The sequence below is a fragment of the Oreochromis niloticus genome, linkage group LG10 (assembly GCF_001858045.2).
Source record: "Oreochromis niloticus isolate F11D_XX linkage group LG10, O_niloticus_UMD_NMBU, whole genome shotgun sequence".
NCBI lineage: Eukaryota > Metazoa > Chordata > Actinopteri > Cichliformes > Cichlidae > Oreochromis > Oreochromis niloticus.
In genome coordinates, this window is record NC_031975.2 from 22,519,020 (window position 1) to 22,530,741 (window position 11,722).

General features: G+C 36.6%; 1 protein-coding gene and 1 long non-coding RNA gene across 11 annotated transcripts; one reads left to right on the forward strand and one right to left on the reverse strand.

Annotated features, from left to right (window-relative positions):
* The first annotated feature begins 3,274 nt into the window (after positions 1-3,274).
* On the forward strand, positions 3,275-8,205 carry LOC109203774 (uncharacterized). 10 transcript variants are annotated; one of them, XM_019363484.2, is made up of 6 exons: positions 3,275-3,635; positions 4,196-4,305; positions 4,398-4,680; positions 6,119-6,286; positions 6,783-6,878; positions 7,435-8,205. In XM_019363484.2, the coding sequence occupies exons 3-6, from the start codon at positions 4,408-4,410 to the stop codon at positions 7,750-7,752; spliced, it is 855 nt and encodes a 284-aa protein (XP_019219029.1). In that variant the 5' UTR covers positions 3,275-3,635; positions 4,196-4,305; positions 4,398-4,407; the 3' UTR covers positions 7,753-8,205. The 10 variants fall into 10 exon arrangements, with proteins under 10 accessions (XP_019219029.1, XP_019219027.1, XP_025766414.1 ...); XM_019363482.2 differs by having other exon boundaries at positions 4,196-4,277; XM_025910629.1 differs by having other exon boundaries at positions 4,201-4,305.
* A 1,149-nt stretch (positions 8,206-9,354) lies between these two features.
* On the reverse strand, positions 9,355-10,924 carry LOC112848010 (uncharacterized). Its single transcript, XR_003221879.1, has 3 exons — positions 10,830-10,924; positions 9,734-9,794; positions 9,355-9,419 (listed from the first exon to the last, which is right to left on the reverse strand). It is a non-coding gene; the product is annotated as an uncharacterized LOC112848010 (long non-coding RNA).
* Positions 10,925-11,722: the final 798 nt, after the last annotated feature.

The window sequence follows — 11,722 nt, forward strand, 5'->3', positions numbered from 1 at the left end:
TACTCAAACATCTTGTTTTCATAGTGCTATATCCGAGTAATTTTAAATTTAAATGATTTGGTAATAACAATTTGGTATGACATTTAAGACATGATGGGGCCTTTGTATGTAAGTAAGCTGAACTGTCACATGGTCACATGGTTAACGTGTAGTTATTTTGTTGTTTCCCTTTATGGGTCTTGTTATTTATTATTTATTCTTATTTACATTTAGCAATAGAAATGTGTTTTTCTGGTCACTGGTTTTCAGTTGTAGGATAATGACATTTAGCAGAAACATGTAGTTTTGCATTTCTGAGGCCTGATTCATGGTTATTCGCAAAGAAAGTACCAAACCAATGTTTACAGGCTACTGTCACATTACTTGACAATATCTTTAATAGGTTATTAACATGAAATTAGCCAGAAACAGGCTTATTTGCATTTTGCAGCGATTTTGGATTCCTGGTTATTGCACAGTTGTTTCCAGATAATTAGGCACAGCATTAAATATCATATTTAGATTTTAATAATACTGGGGCAACACTGTAGGATTAATTTAGGGATTAGAGTCTAGTAATACTATGCATCCACCAATATTCGCTTATAATTAAAAGGTTACTACCACTTTAAAGCCAATACATAAAAATACAAATACATGGATTTTACAATTTTATTGCTATTGAGATTATGATATTATTACTATACTACTACTAACTGGCTTTGTCTTACAGGAACAAATTTGTTTTCAAATAACGTCCCCCAGTTTATGGTCACTTATTACCAAATTAACTAAATTTCTGTCACGTCCGGTGTGGCAGACGTGTGGAGTGTAGATAAGGACCCAAGATGCAGACTGCTTAAGTGGTGAGCGAGCTTTATTAACCAAAGGGTGACACAAACGGAGATGAGGTGGACACAAACCAAAACCTAAGAGTAAACTAAACTGGGAAAAGCTAAGCAAAACCAAACCTGAAACCTTGAAACCTTGAGACATGAAACGGAGATGCAGGGAGAGTAATGCGGCCAGAATACACAGGAAAATGGAGGGGAATAACACAGACGAACCAGCAACGAGGACGGGTGAACACACACTATAAATACACACCAGTCATCAGGGGATGGGAAACAGGAGGGAAACATACCTGGGAGACATAACAGCTGATGAGGCAGGGGAAACGTAAATAGAACACGCTGACATAAGACAGAGACCTTCAAAGTAAAACAGGAAACACATATGCAAGGACACAGACTAGGAAACGCGGACTTAACACAGGAATAGATGGGCAGAACAGAATAAACACTAAACAGGAGGAACAGAACCAAAATCACAATAATAGAAAACACAAAACGCTGGGCCAAAAGGACCCAGGATCATGACAATTTCAGTATAATATTACATAACTATATAACATTATGTAAGTAGAGCCATTGTTGATATAGGATATTACTTGGTTATTACTTGACACTGATTCACGTTACTATGGTATATGAGTAATACCTTGTTATTACCATATAATGAAGTATCATATATACATTTAGATGCCTTTTCTGCTCTACTGTTGAAAAGCACTCAGAAAAAAGCTTTAAACCACATAAAACCAATGTTTGCAGTTCATTCTATGTATAATCTATGTATTTAATTCCATTTGGCAGTAATCCACACAGATAAAGATGTTTCACTAGTATTTCCTCTAGATATATCTTTTTTTGAGTTAACATAAAATATAAACTTACAGTAGAGCTACAAAGGCTCTAGAGATGAAAGACTTACTGTCCTTGGTGGCTTTGCAGGTTTTGTGTGAGATCAAGATCAGCCCTAATGAGCTCTGACCATAACACAAAATAGTGTTGAGTTGTTCAAAGAAACAAAATAGTCACAATACCTGATTTTTCCATGTAACTGACTGTGAGTTCTGATCTCCTAATTATTTCACTTGTCAAATCCGCTTTTATTCATAACGGCAGCATGTAATGAAGGGGAGGAGAGAGGCCACTGGAGAGTTTTTAAGTGGTGACATGACTAAATTGTGGATTACACACAGGGAAGTAGCTTAAAAGTAAGGACTAGTGTAAGTATAATAGCATTAGAAAAATAAATAAAAGTTATGATCAGTTCGTTAAAAGAGTTGGATAATCCCTGCCACAAGCTAAAGCAAAGGATAAAGGGAATAATAGAGTTTAAAATTAAGGAAGGGCAATAGTCAACAAGCCCACTAAGAGATGAGGAGAAGTCCAGTCACTTTATTCAGTGTTATGCTACAAATGTCAAGTCAGGTCCATTCAAAATCAGAACATTCTTACCAAATAATGTTTAATGCCATGTGTTTAGTGACAGTCAAGTGATTTATTTATTTATTTAACTAAAGTGAGCCTTCATATCTTACTGTGATATACAAAATCTCTGTTTACCTGAAAATTTCTCCTATACGATCAAGATTTGACCAACCAAAACTGGCACACAGGTCGATCGGGTCCTTGCTGATTTGTACCAGTTTCACATATTAACAAGCTAAAATGACCCAATTGTATCTTTTATATTTATCATAGCTTAGAAAAGCCTCATACATTTTCATTTCATGACAGCAGCATCTTTATAGCCACTAAACTTGAATTATACCTGACATATTATGACATCATGAAGCTAAAATAACCTATTTGGAGTATTTAAGCACCTGCAGTGCTTTATAAAAGCACAGTATTGTTTCAATTTCATTACAGTAGCATCTAATTTAATCCACAAAACTCAAATTATGCTTGCCATATAATGACATCATCAGGTTGCCTAGGAACCACCTAACAATGGGCAAAACAAATTACAGATCAGCAGTGGATATGTACTAGAAATGCAATAAATCAGAAACTTGTGTTCAGTAACTTAATATGCAATGGTATTTTTAAAGGATAGAAGACTGCAGCACTTCATCTTTACTCTTGAGAAACCAAAATATTGTATCTTTAATTAAAAAAGTAAATATTTATTTAGGTTGAACTCTGCTTTGCACAGAAATGAAGGTGTTGAATAATAATAAATGATACATTATGTAAATCCTGTTTAAAGACAATAGAGAAATCACTGAGAAAAACAGAACAAATAATATACTAAGTGAAAATGCAATTACTGTTATCCCCAAAAGGTCATAGGACAAAAGTTATTATTGTCTGGGGATATTGTGTTTTTAGGATGAATAATAGTAGAAAATATTTTTATCTATCTAGGCAGGTAAAACTAAGGCTGTACACTATGTTTTCCCAATTGTAATTTTGCTTTGATTTGCACATCATACTACAAACTCACACTGTAATCCCTAACAGTTGTTCTAGCTCATAACTAATAAGCTCATAACACTCAAATGTCGTTTTGTAGTTGAGCAAACTATAAAGTATTGAGCTCTGTTGGCTTTTATGCAACTTTAATTGAATAGGGCTCAATATTTTTTAGCTAATTTGTTTGGAACGCTCAAAAAGTTTAAGAAGCATATATTAGTGACGTTCTGGTGGGTGGAGTCTTGTCGCTCCCTCAGGAAAGCTGAGTCAGCCATCTTGAATTTACCTTGATGCGGGGAAGATTTGGCCTGCCCGTGTGGATTAAGAGTCCCCAACTTCAACCTACAACGACCACCACCTTAATTTTTTTCATCAACTGCCCTAAATTTGGTAAGTCTAACGTGTTTTTGTTTTGTTTAAATTTAATTTCGATAAACAGTCTTTTTTATTTTTTACTGGAAATATATTCGTACTTTGTGCACAGTGAATGTTCGTTATAAATAAATTCGAATCCAAGTAATTGTAATTTTAGAAGTTTTCGAATGTGACAAATACGTAATGTTATTTCAAATTACAACGGTGTAACGTTTTGGCGGTTTTCCGTGGGGGACAACATTTCCCATAATGCATTGTATTCTTGCCCGGGAAGTTGACGGTGGCAGTTCTAGCTCCATGCCTTTGAACTTTCTACTAAAACTTTCTACTGTCCGTTTCTACCGGTTGTCGTATTCGCCGGTAATGCACGTGCGTATTGTGAGTATACTTATTTCAATAAGTGTCTGCGTTACACAGTCAGTAGTTTACGCTGTAGAGCTATGTGTGTGTGTGTGCTAGCATGAAACGAACAATGCTAAACAACATGAGTGTGTTATCATGATTAAACACATGTTTGTATTTTTTCGTAGTCTCAAATATGTGGTTGTGAGATAATCTCGAAATCCTTTTAACAGATTAGAGGGGTATTCCACTAAGCGAGCTCTACAAGTCAAGACTGGGCAGTGGGTCCATGAATAAACTGCCTCACTCCTGCAGGTGTCTGTCCATACTTCCCATCGTTCAAGTGAGGCTATGGACTTGTATACGTTGTTTGTATCACCTTTACTCTCCATAAAAATTAATGTGGTTTTTTTTTTGTTTTTTTGTTTTTTCCAGGAACCAAAAGATGGCTGCTGCCCAGAAGCATGTGCTGCATGTGTATGTTGAACGAGACACCGCCCTGAAACTTACTCTACTTGAGCGACCAAAGTCAGTGGAGGAGCTGAAAGAAATAATTCAAGAGAGGTTCAAGCCAAGACTGAATGGGGACTTTAGCCTTCACTATGTCCTCATGGACACAACCTATGCCCTATGTCGCCAAGAAATTGTTGGAGCTGTTGGAGCTCCACGAGTGAGAGACATCGTGGACAGATGGCCAGCCCTACTTATGGAGTCACAGTTAAAAAAAATACATATATATATATATATATATATATATATATATATAGACAGTGTTGGGGAGTAACGGAATACATGTACCGCCGTTACATATTCAGAATACAAAATATGAGTAACTGTATTCCGTTACAGTTACCGTTTAAAAAGGTGGTATTCAGAATACAGTTACTTTGTTGAAATAAATGGAATACACGGCGGTACTTTCCTGTTTCATATTATCGCGGGTCAGGATTGTTTGGGTTTGTTTGACAGCTACGTTCTGTTGTTCCAGGCGGCAGCGTTGCGGTTGCCATGGTTACAGGGTGACGCTCTCTCTCTGCGTGTTTCCTGGGTGAGAGAGCGCTTTTTTGTTGTTGTTGTTGTGCTAAGCTAAAAGGCAGAATGCTACAGGCATAGCTCTAAAGCATGTAGCCTGATGGGCAGTGTAGTCCGTGCTGCAGGGAGAATGGACTACCATACACGTTATGTGTCTGTGAGCGAGGGAGGGAGAGAAAGGAAAAGTCCGAGCTGTCACGGAGCAAAAACGGGAGCTGGAAGCATGTAAATATAATAATAACCACTGCAGCCAAGAAGAGTGCCTGACGAGCCCATTTGTAAGTAAGCTATTAAGACTCAACTGTACACTGTGTTCGTGTTTTCCTCCGGAAAAAATAAGTTCCGTTGGAGCAGCCTTTCAACGCCTCTCTCTGTCTCCCGCAAGCAAAGTTGACCCAGACAACAAAGTAAAGCTAGTTTTCGGCTACCAGCCCGACAGGGAACCGGACGTATTAGCCAGAGGTCCCTTTACTACGTTTCGTACTACGTACCTTCAGTAACAGTAATAAATCACAGCAATAGGACATTCATGTAGTTGTAAACAGCATGATAATATATTAAGTATTCCAAAGTATTCAGAATACGTTACTCTCATTGAGTAACGTAACAGAATACGTTACAGAATACATTTTGGGGCATGTATTCAGTATTCTGTAGTGGAATACATTTTAAAAGTAATCTTCCCAACACTGTATATAGATGTGTGTATATATATATAGATGTATGTGTATATGTATGTATATGTGTGTGTGTGTGTGTGTGTGTGTGTGTGTGTGTGTGTGTGTATATATATGTCTGTCTGTTTCTTTACTGTTCTCCCAGTTTTTAAAAGTCTAGATTTTCAAACAATTTACCAAAAAGCAAATGACAGATGTAAAATGACAACACATCACTCTGTGACGTATTTTTTTTCCCCATTCACAGTAAACAAAGTCTCTAGAAGTTTATTTATTTAAATTTCCTTTAGATAACATTACAAAGAATGACGAATAACTTTCTATTTTGGCCTTGGTTCTGACTAGAATTGCTCTGGTTTTGCTAACCTGAGAACTTTTTAAAATACATTCACATTTCTGCTCCTAATTCATCTTTGTTCATTTCTGTGTATTTCTGTTCATGTACAGGTGGTTGCAGAGTTCCACCGAATCAAGAATGTTAACCTGCGCACTCAATTCTACAAGGAGCTGGACAGACACACGCCTAGACTCATCACTTTGTTCCGAGACAAGGCCATCAAGACTGGCAAGATTGCAGAGGAGCTAGCAAAGCTCATGAGAATTTATGACATTCAGGTAAATTTTTCATTTCACATGATTCAGAATTACATTAACAAATGGTTTGTACACAGCTGTAAGAAGCCATAGTGTCAATTGCTTCAACTGTGCCCCACGATTAAGTGATTATGCCATGGATACAAGGTTGTCATTTTAGGAGAAGGACATCTTGACAAAATGTATCCTTTCAAAAAGTGTTGTGTTAAAAAGATTTATCAGCTTCAATTTAAAGAAGTCCAAACAAGTACTGTTTTTGTAAAAATTGGTTTACATTTGGAAGTTTTTCCTTTGTGAGTTGTTGATGTATTTACAATGGAAACTTATTAATTTAAAATGTGTATTACTAAAAATACGGTTATCCAAAATACTGAATTTACCATCTTTAGCCCGTTACACAAAAAGTTTGGACACCCCGATCTATAACAATGACAATCAGAACATGGCTATCCAACACTTTGTTTTTACTCTGCATTTGTGTAAATACTATTCTAATAGATATTGTATGTTCATCTAGGAACAGCGTGATGTAAATACAAGACGGGTCCTCGTCCTTCATGCACTTCCTGTGTACCTGCGTGAAGATGCCTCCACGTTATTCAGGACTTGTGATGTAAGTGTACTGCCCTCAGCATCAACCCCTTTGCCTAGCTGTTCAGTCGAATATATCACTCAGAACTCAAGGAGAACCAGGGTGTATATCAGGAAGGAGGTTCAAAACTGTCCTCATCTGACTTGTTTTCTCCCATATATCAACTATTGTTGAATAAGATTGCAAGAAGATTGTTACGCATAAACCAGAAAACATGAAAATAGTTGAAAGATTATTAAACAAAAACAAATCCACAGATAAAAACTCTCTCCCTTTCTAAAATTCAAGTGTTCTATTTTTTTGGAGGTGCCACGTTGTGGTCAGAGAAATGTTTGGTAAATAACAAAAACAAATATCTTGACATATATTTATTATTGAAAACATTTATTTAAACATATGTTTTGAAACCAAACCCAAATTAAGATTATTGTAATGCATCATGATGTATCAAATTAAATCGTTGACATTATAATCCTAAAAGAAACGTGCAACTTATGAAGATTCACACCTCTAATCAATAGCATGATTTGTGTCCTTGAGGGGCTGAACTCATTCTTGTATTATTTGTGTTTTGCAGTCAGCAGATGGTCCAGACCTCACTGACACTCCTGTGGCTCTGCTGACAGTTGTCACGGATGACACTACTGATTCGGCCCTCTTCAGTCCCGAAAGCATCTGCATTGTTGTTGAGGATGAAATACTTGTGAATGGTCCCACAAATCTGGCTGACTCATTTCTCCTGCTCTTTGGGTACATCTATGCACTAGACCTACAATACCCAAAGAAACTTGAGCTTACATTCACATTTATCCAGAAGGTTGTGATGTGCCTTGAGGACAACAAACCACTGAAAGGGCGTCTACTGATGCTGAAGAATGATTTGTTCAATGAGTGAATCACTCAGAATGGACTACTTGTTGAGCTGAGTATTGAGGAAGCTTTTTTTTTTTTTCCTAATCATTTGGCTCTTCTACTTTAAATTTGAAGTGAATGACTGCTCATTTCGTGGACTATTCATGTTTAACGTTCTGTTGCCTAATACCTTAATGCACTGCCTTGATGTTTGTTACCTATGAAGTACAGCAGTGGAAACCAGTACATTTTTTTTATGTATTTTTAAAATAAGTGAGCTGCAGCTGTCAAGGTACAGTAAGTGTTAAATGCCTCAATGTTCTAATAGCTGCAATTGCTGTTAATACTGAAAATGTTATTTAATTTTAGAATTGAGATGGAGACCCTTGGAGTCTTTCTTTTGTTTTATTTATGAAGCACTTTTTTATGAGTGAGCTCCGTTATCTGTGCCTTTTTAAAAGCACATTGTGTTTAATAAAAAAAGTTGTTAAATTGTTAGTGTTGTTACTTTCATGTTTTCTAACACTTTTAGCTGATTATAATTTCCTGGGCAAACAGTTTAGAATTATTCGTAAATGTATTTCCCACAGTATTTTAAAAATATTTATTAGATTTTAAGTGTTATTTCCCATATTATAAGTTAGAAAATATGAAAAAGTTTGAGTTTATTTCCCACATCGTATGAGTTGCAATATGTAAAATATTTTGAGTGTATTTTCCACCTTAAGTTGAAAAATATTGAACATTTTGAGTTTATTACTCCCTAATTATAAGTTGAGGAATATCAACATTTATAAGTTAACATTGAGGTAATTTAAGGCAACTGCAACTGTAATTTTTATTTTAGTTAAACTTAAAACTTTTAAAAACATCACTAAAAAATTGTTGTGTAATCTGTTACACAACAATTTTTGAGTTCTGTGAACTTATTAGGTTTTACAGTGCAGAAAATAACAAAAGGGAAGTGAATGCTTTGCTCTACACACATTTAAATGTTTTTATTTTTAATCCACTTGGGAAGTTCCACTACTTTTTGTACCATTTTTAATAGACATGAACGTAAAACTCCTTTTACCAGAATCACAATATAATACTACTGATGGGTATATAATCCCAAGAGCGGCAAATGACTCACCCGAAAGGAGGGCGAGTTCAGCAGCAGTGTCTGGGAGGGATTATAAACGACTGGTGGTCCTGCTAAAGCCTCGATCTGGATCAATATTGTAGATGTGATCTTAGTCATTATGGTTGAATGAGAGCCAGCTCGGCACAGAGAAATAGGTTTCTCCAATGGGCCTCATTAGTTGTTGTCACTTCCTCCGTACATATTCTAAAATGAGAAGCAGCCATTATGATTTAACTTATCTTTTTAAATATCATTTATAAGATCCGGTCAAAAGAGCCAAATTAAATATAATTTCTTGTCTGTAATGCCAATGTCAAAAAGCACTGTATTCAGAATTGTTGTTGATGCTAACAGGGAGCGTCTGCATCATGAAGGTTAGAATTTGTGGCTAAGGATCATCTAAACATTGTCTAAATCAGAATAAGGCAGTTGGCTACACACCAAAACCGATAAGATAAAAAATACTTTATTAATCCCAAAAGTCAAGACATTATATCGCAACTTTTAAAACATGAAATATTTGGCAAGTAATAAAACACCACAGAAAGGTTCCCACGTAGTAACGTGTCCGTTATAGCCCGTATCTAAAGAGAAACAGAGACGGAACATGAAAGAACAAATTTTTCTTAAGTAATAATTTTATTTTGTGTTTTTCAGGAGGTCATTTTTTACAGCTTTTTTGTTTAAAAGTAAAACAATGCTATTAAAATTTGGGTCAAAGTCTACAAGCATTTATTTGTGACGCTCCCTTGACCATCCATTATATATTTGATCAAATTAATGATGAATGTTATTTAGGTGCTAATACTTCAGTTTAATTTTGTTATTTCATAGCTTTACTTATTGGGAAATGACAGAAATGACACGGTAAAAATGATTCAGTGATAAAATGTCTCACCATCAGTGGCATCTACTGACTCATTTTAACTCCTAATCGCTCACATCTGTGGGTGATGTAGCTGAAGAAGAAGACAGGGGTCTTTTTAAAGTACTGAATAATGGATAATCTTCTTAAGCAGTCATGCTGTTTCAGATTAGGACGCGAAAAAGCATAAAAACAGATCATTTTGAATATCACCTTAACAGAAAAGTGTTAAGTCTGCATATTTTATGCAGGTAAACAAGTCTAAAGTCAGTTTCTCAGATTTCGCACCACTCTTTCTGTTCTCTATCGCTATTTCAGGAACAAAGACAAACCTCCTTGAAAGAGGTGGAATAGGGAGTGACATAAAACTAGAAAAAAAGGAGAGGGAGAGTGTATGCTTATATACAACACGCCTTTGTGTCCCCACTTGTGCATGTTGCTTTTTGTGTTTCTTTTCTCGCCTTGAATTTTTGAACAAGGTTACGTGTTAGTCACAGTTCTGCCATCTCGCTTGCAAACCCCTTGAAAAGGCCTCCGCCGCTTTCACCCATCATGTTTAGGCATCATGTCACAATGTCTGTCCCATCTCCTTTGTCATGTTTGCAGCATGCTGGGATACATTGCTGATAACTACTGAAAAAGCACGATACAACTTGAAACTAATTAATGATAACCTTTCACTAAACCGTTTGATAAGCAAGAATCTCCCAATGCAGTATTTCAGGAATATTTTCCAAGGACTGATGAGCAGTTTAAGATACACTTTTATTAACTTTCTGATCACATGTCCAGGCCCTGCTGTAATAAGAAAATCTGCTCGGCGTCCTGTCAAAAGGTCCTTGAGCTTCACAGTTTCAAACAGAAAACAGGGACGTTTGTGCAAATGTAAAAAAGATCTGCATCTTTCAAAAAATAAAAAGCCATTTCATAGTCATCTCAGCCCAACAAAAATCCTTAATCACCTTTCACTCCCTCCCTCCTTCCTCCCTCCATGAATGAATCACTTTTAATAGGTTAATTTAATAAAGGATTAGCACTTTCACTCAGATTATAATGGCAGTCCATTACAAGGAAGGAGCAGGTGTGCAGTCAGTCCACTATACTATAAATGAAGGAGTTCATACAATACCAGTGATTGGTTGTCCCTGAAAAATGACCCGTCCTCTCTCTATGGCTGGGTGGGCAGACTTCTGTCACTTTGAAGGACTGAAAAGCAGATGACACCTTCATCTCTTACTCACAAAAGGTGCTCAGTATGATGCTACCAGCTGCACCGATTCCCTTATATGGATTATGTGGAAGGCCTGGCTTTGTTCCTGGAAGGATTTCAGACTTTGTAGTTGCAGAGATCCCTTGAGCACAAATCACATATTGAGTAGTCTACTATGTGTGCCAACAGGCATGGAACATCTGCATTACAGCGTTGACACAGGTACACTGGGGCCATAAAGAAATGGACATGGCACCAACAATACTCAGGTAGGCTGTGTATTGTGTATCGTGCATCATTTACATGTTGATCAATTGGTATTAAGGAGTACATCAAGAAAATATCCCCCACGATATTACACCACCACGACCAGCCTGTATCATTGATACAAAGCAGGATGGATCCATGCTTTCAAGTCTTTTGCTTCAAATTATAACCCGGCAAAACCAGCAAATGTTTTTCTAGTATTTTATTGTCCAAATTTGATGAGCCCGTGTGAATTGTAGCTTCAGTTTCCTGTTCTTTGCCAACAAAAGTGGCACCGAATTTAGTTTTCGCTGTTGTAGCCCAACTGCATTTAGGTTCCACGTGTTGTGAGTTCAGAGATGCTCTTCTGCATACCTCGGTTGTAATCAGTGGTAATTTGACTGACTATTGCCTTTTAGTCAGCTTGAAAAAGTCTAGCCATTCTACTTTGACCTCTGGCAACAACATGAGAACTGTCTTTCACTGGATATTTTTTCTTTTTCTGAGCACTCATTGTAAACCCTAGAGATGGCTGTGTGGGAAAATGCCAATCGGTCAGCAGTTTC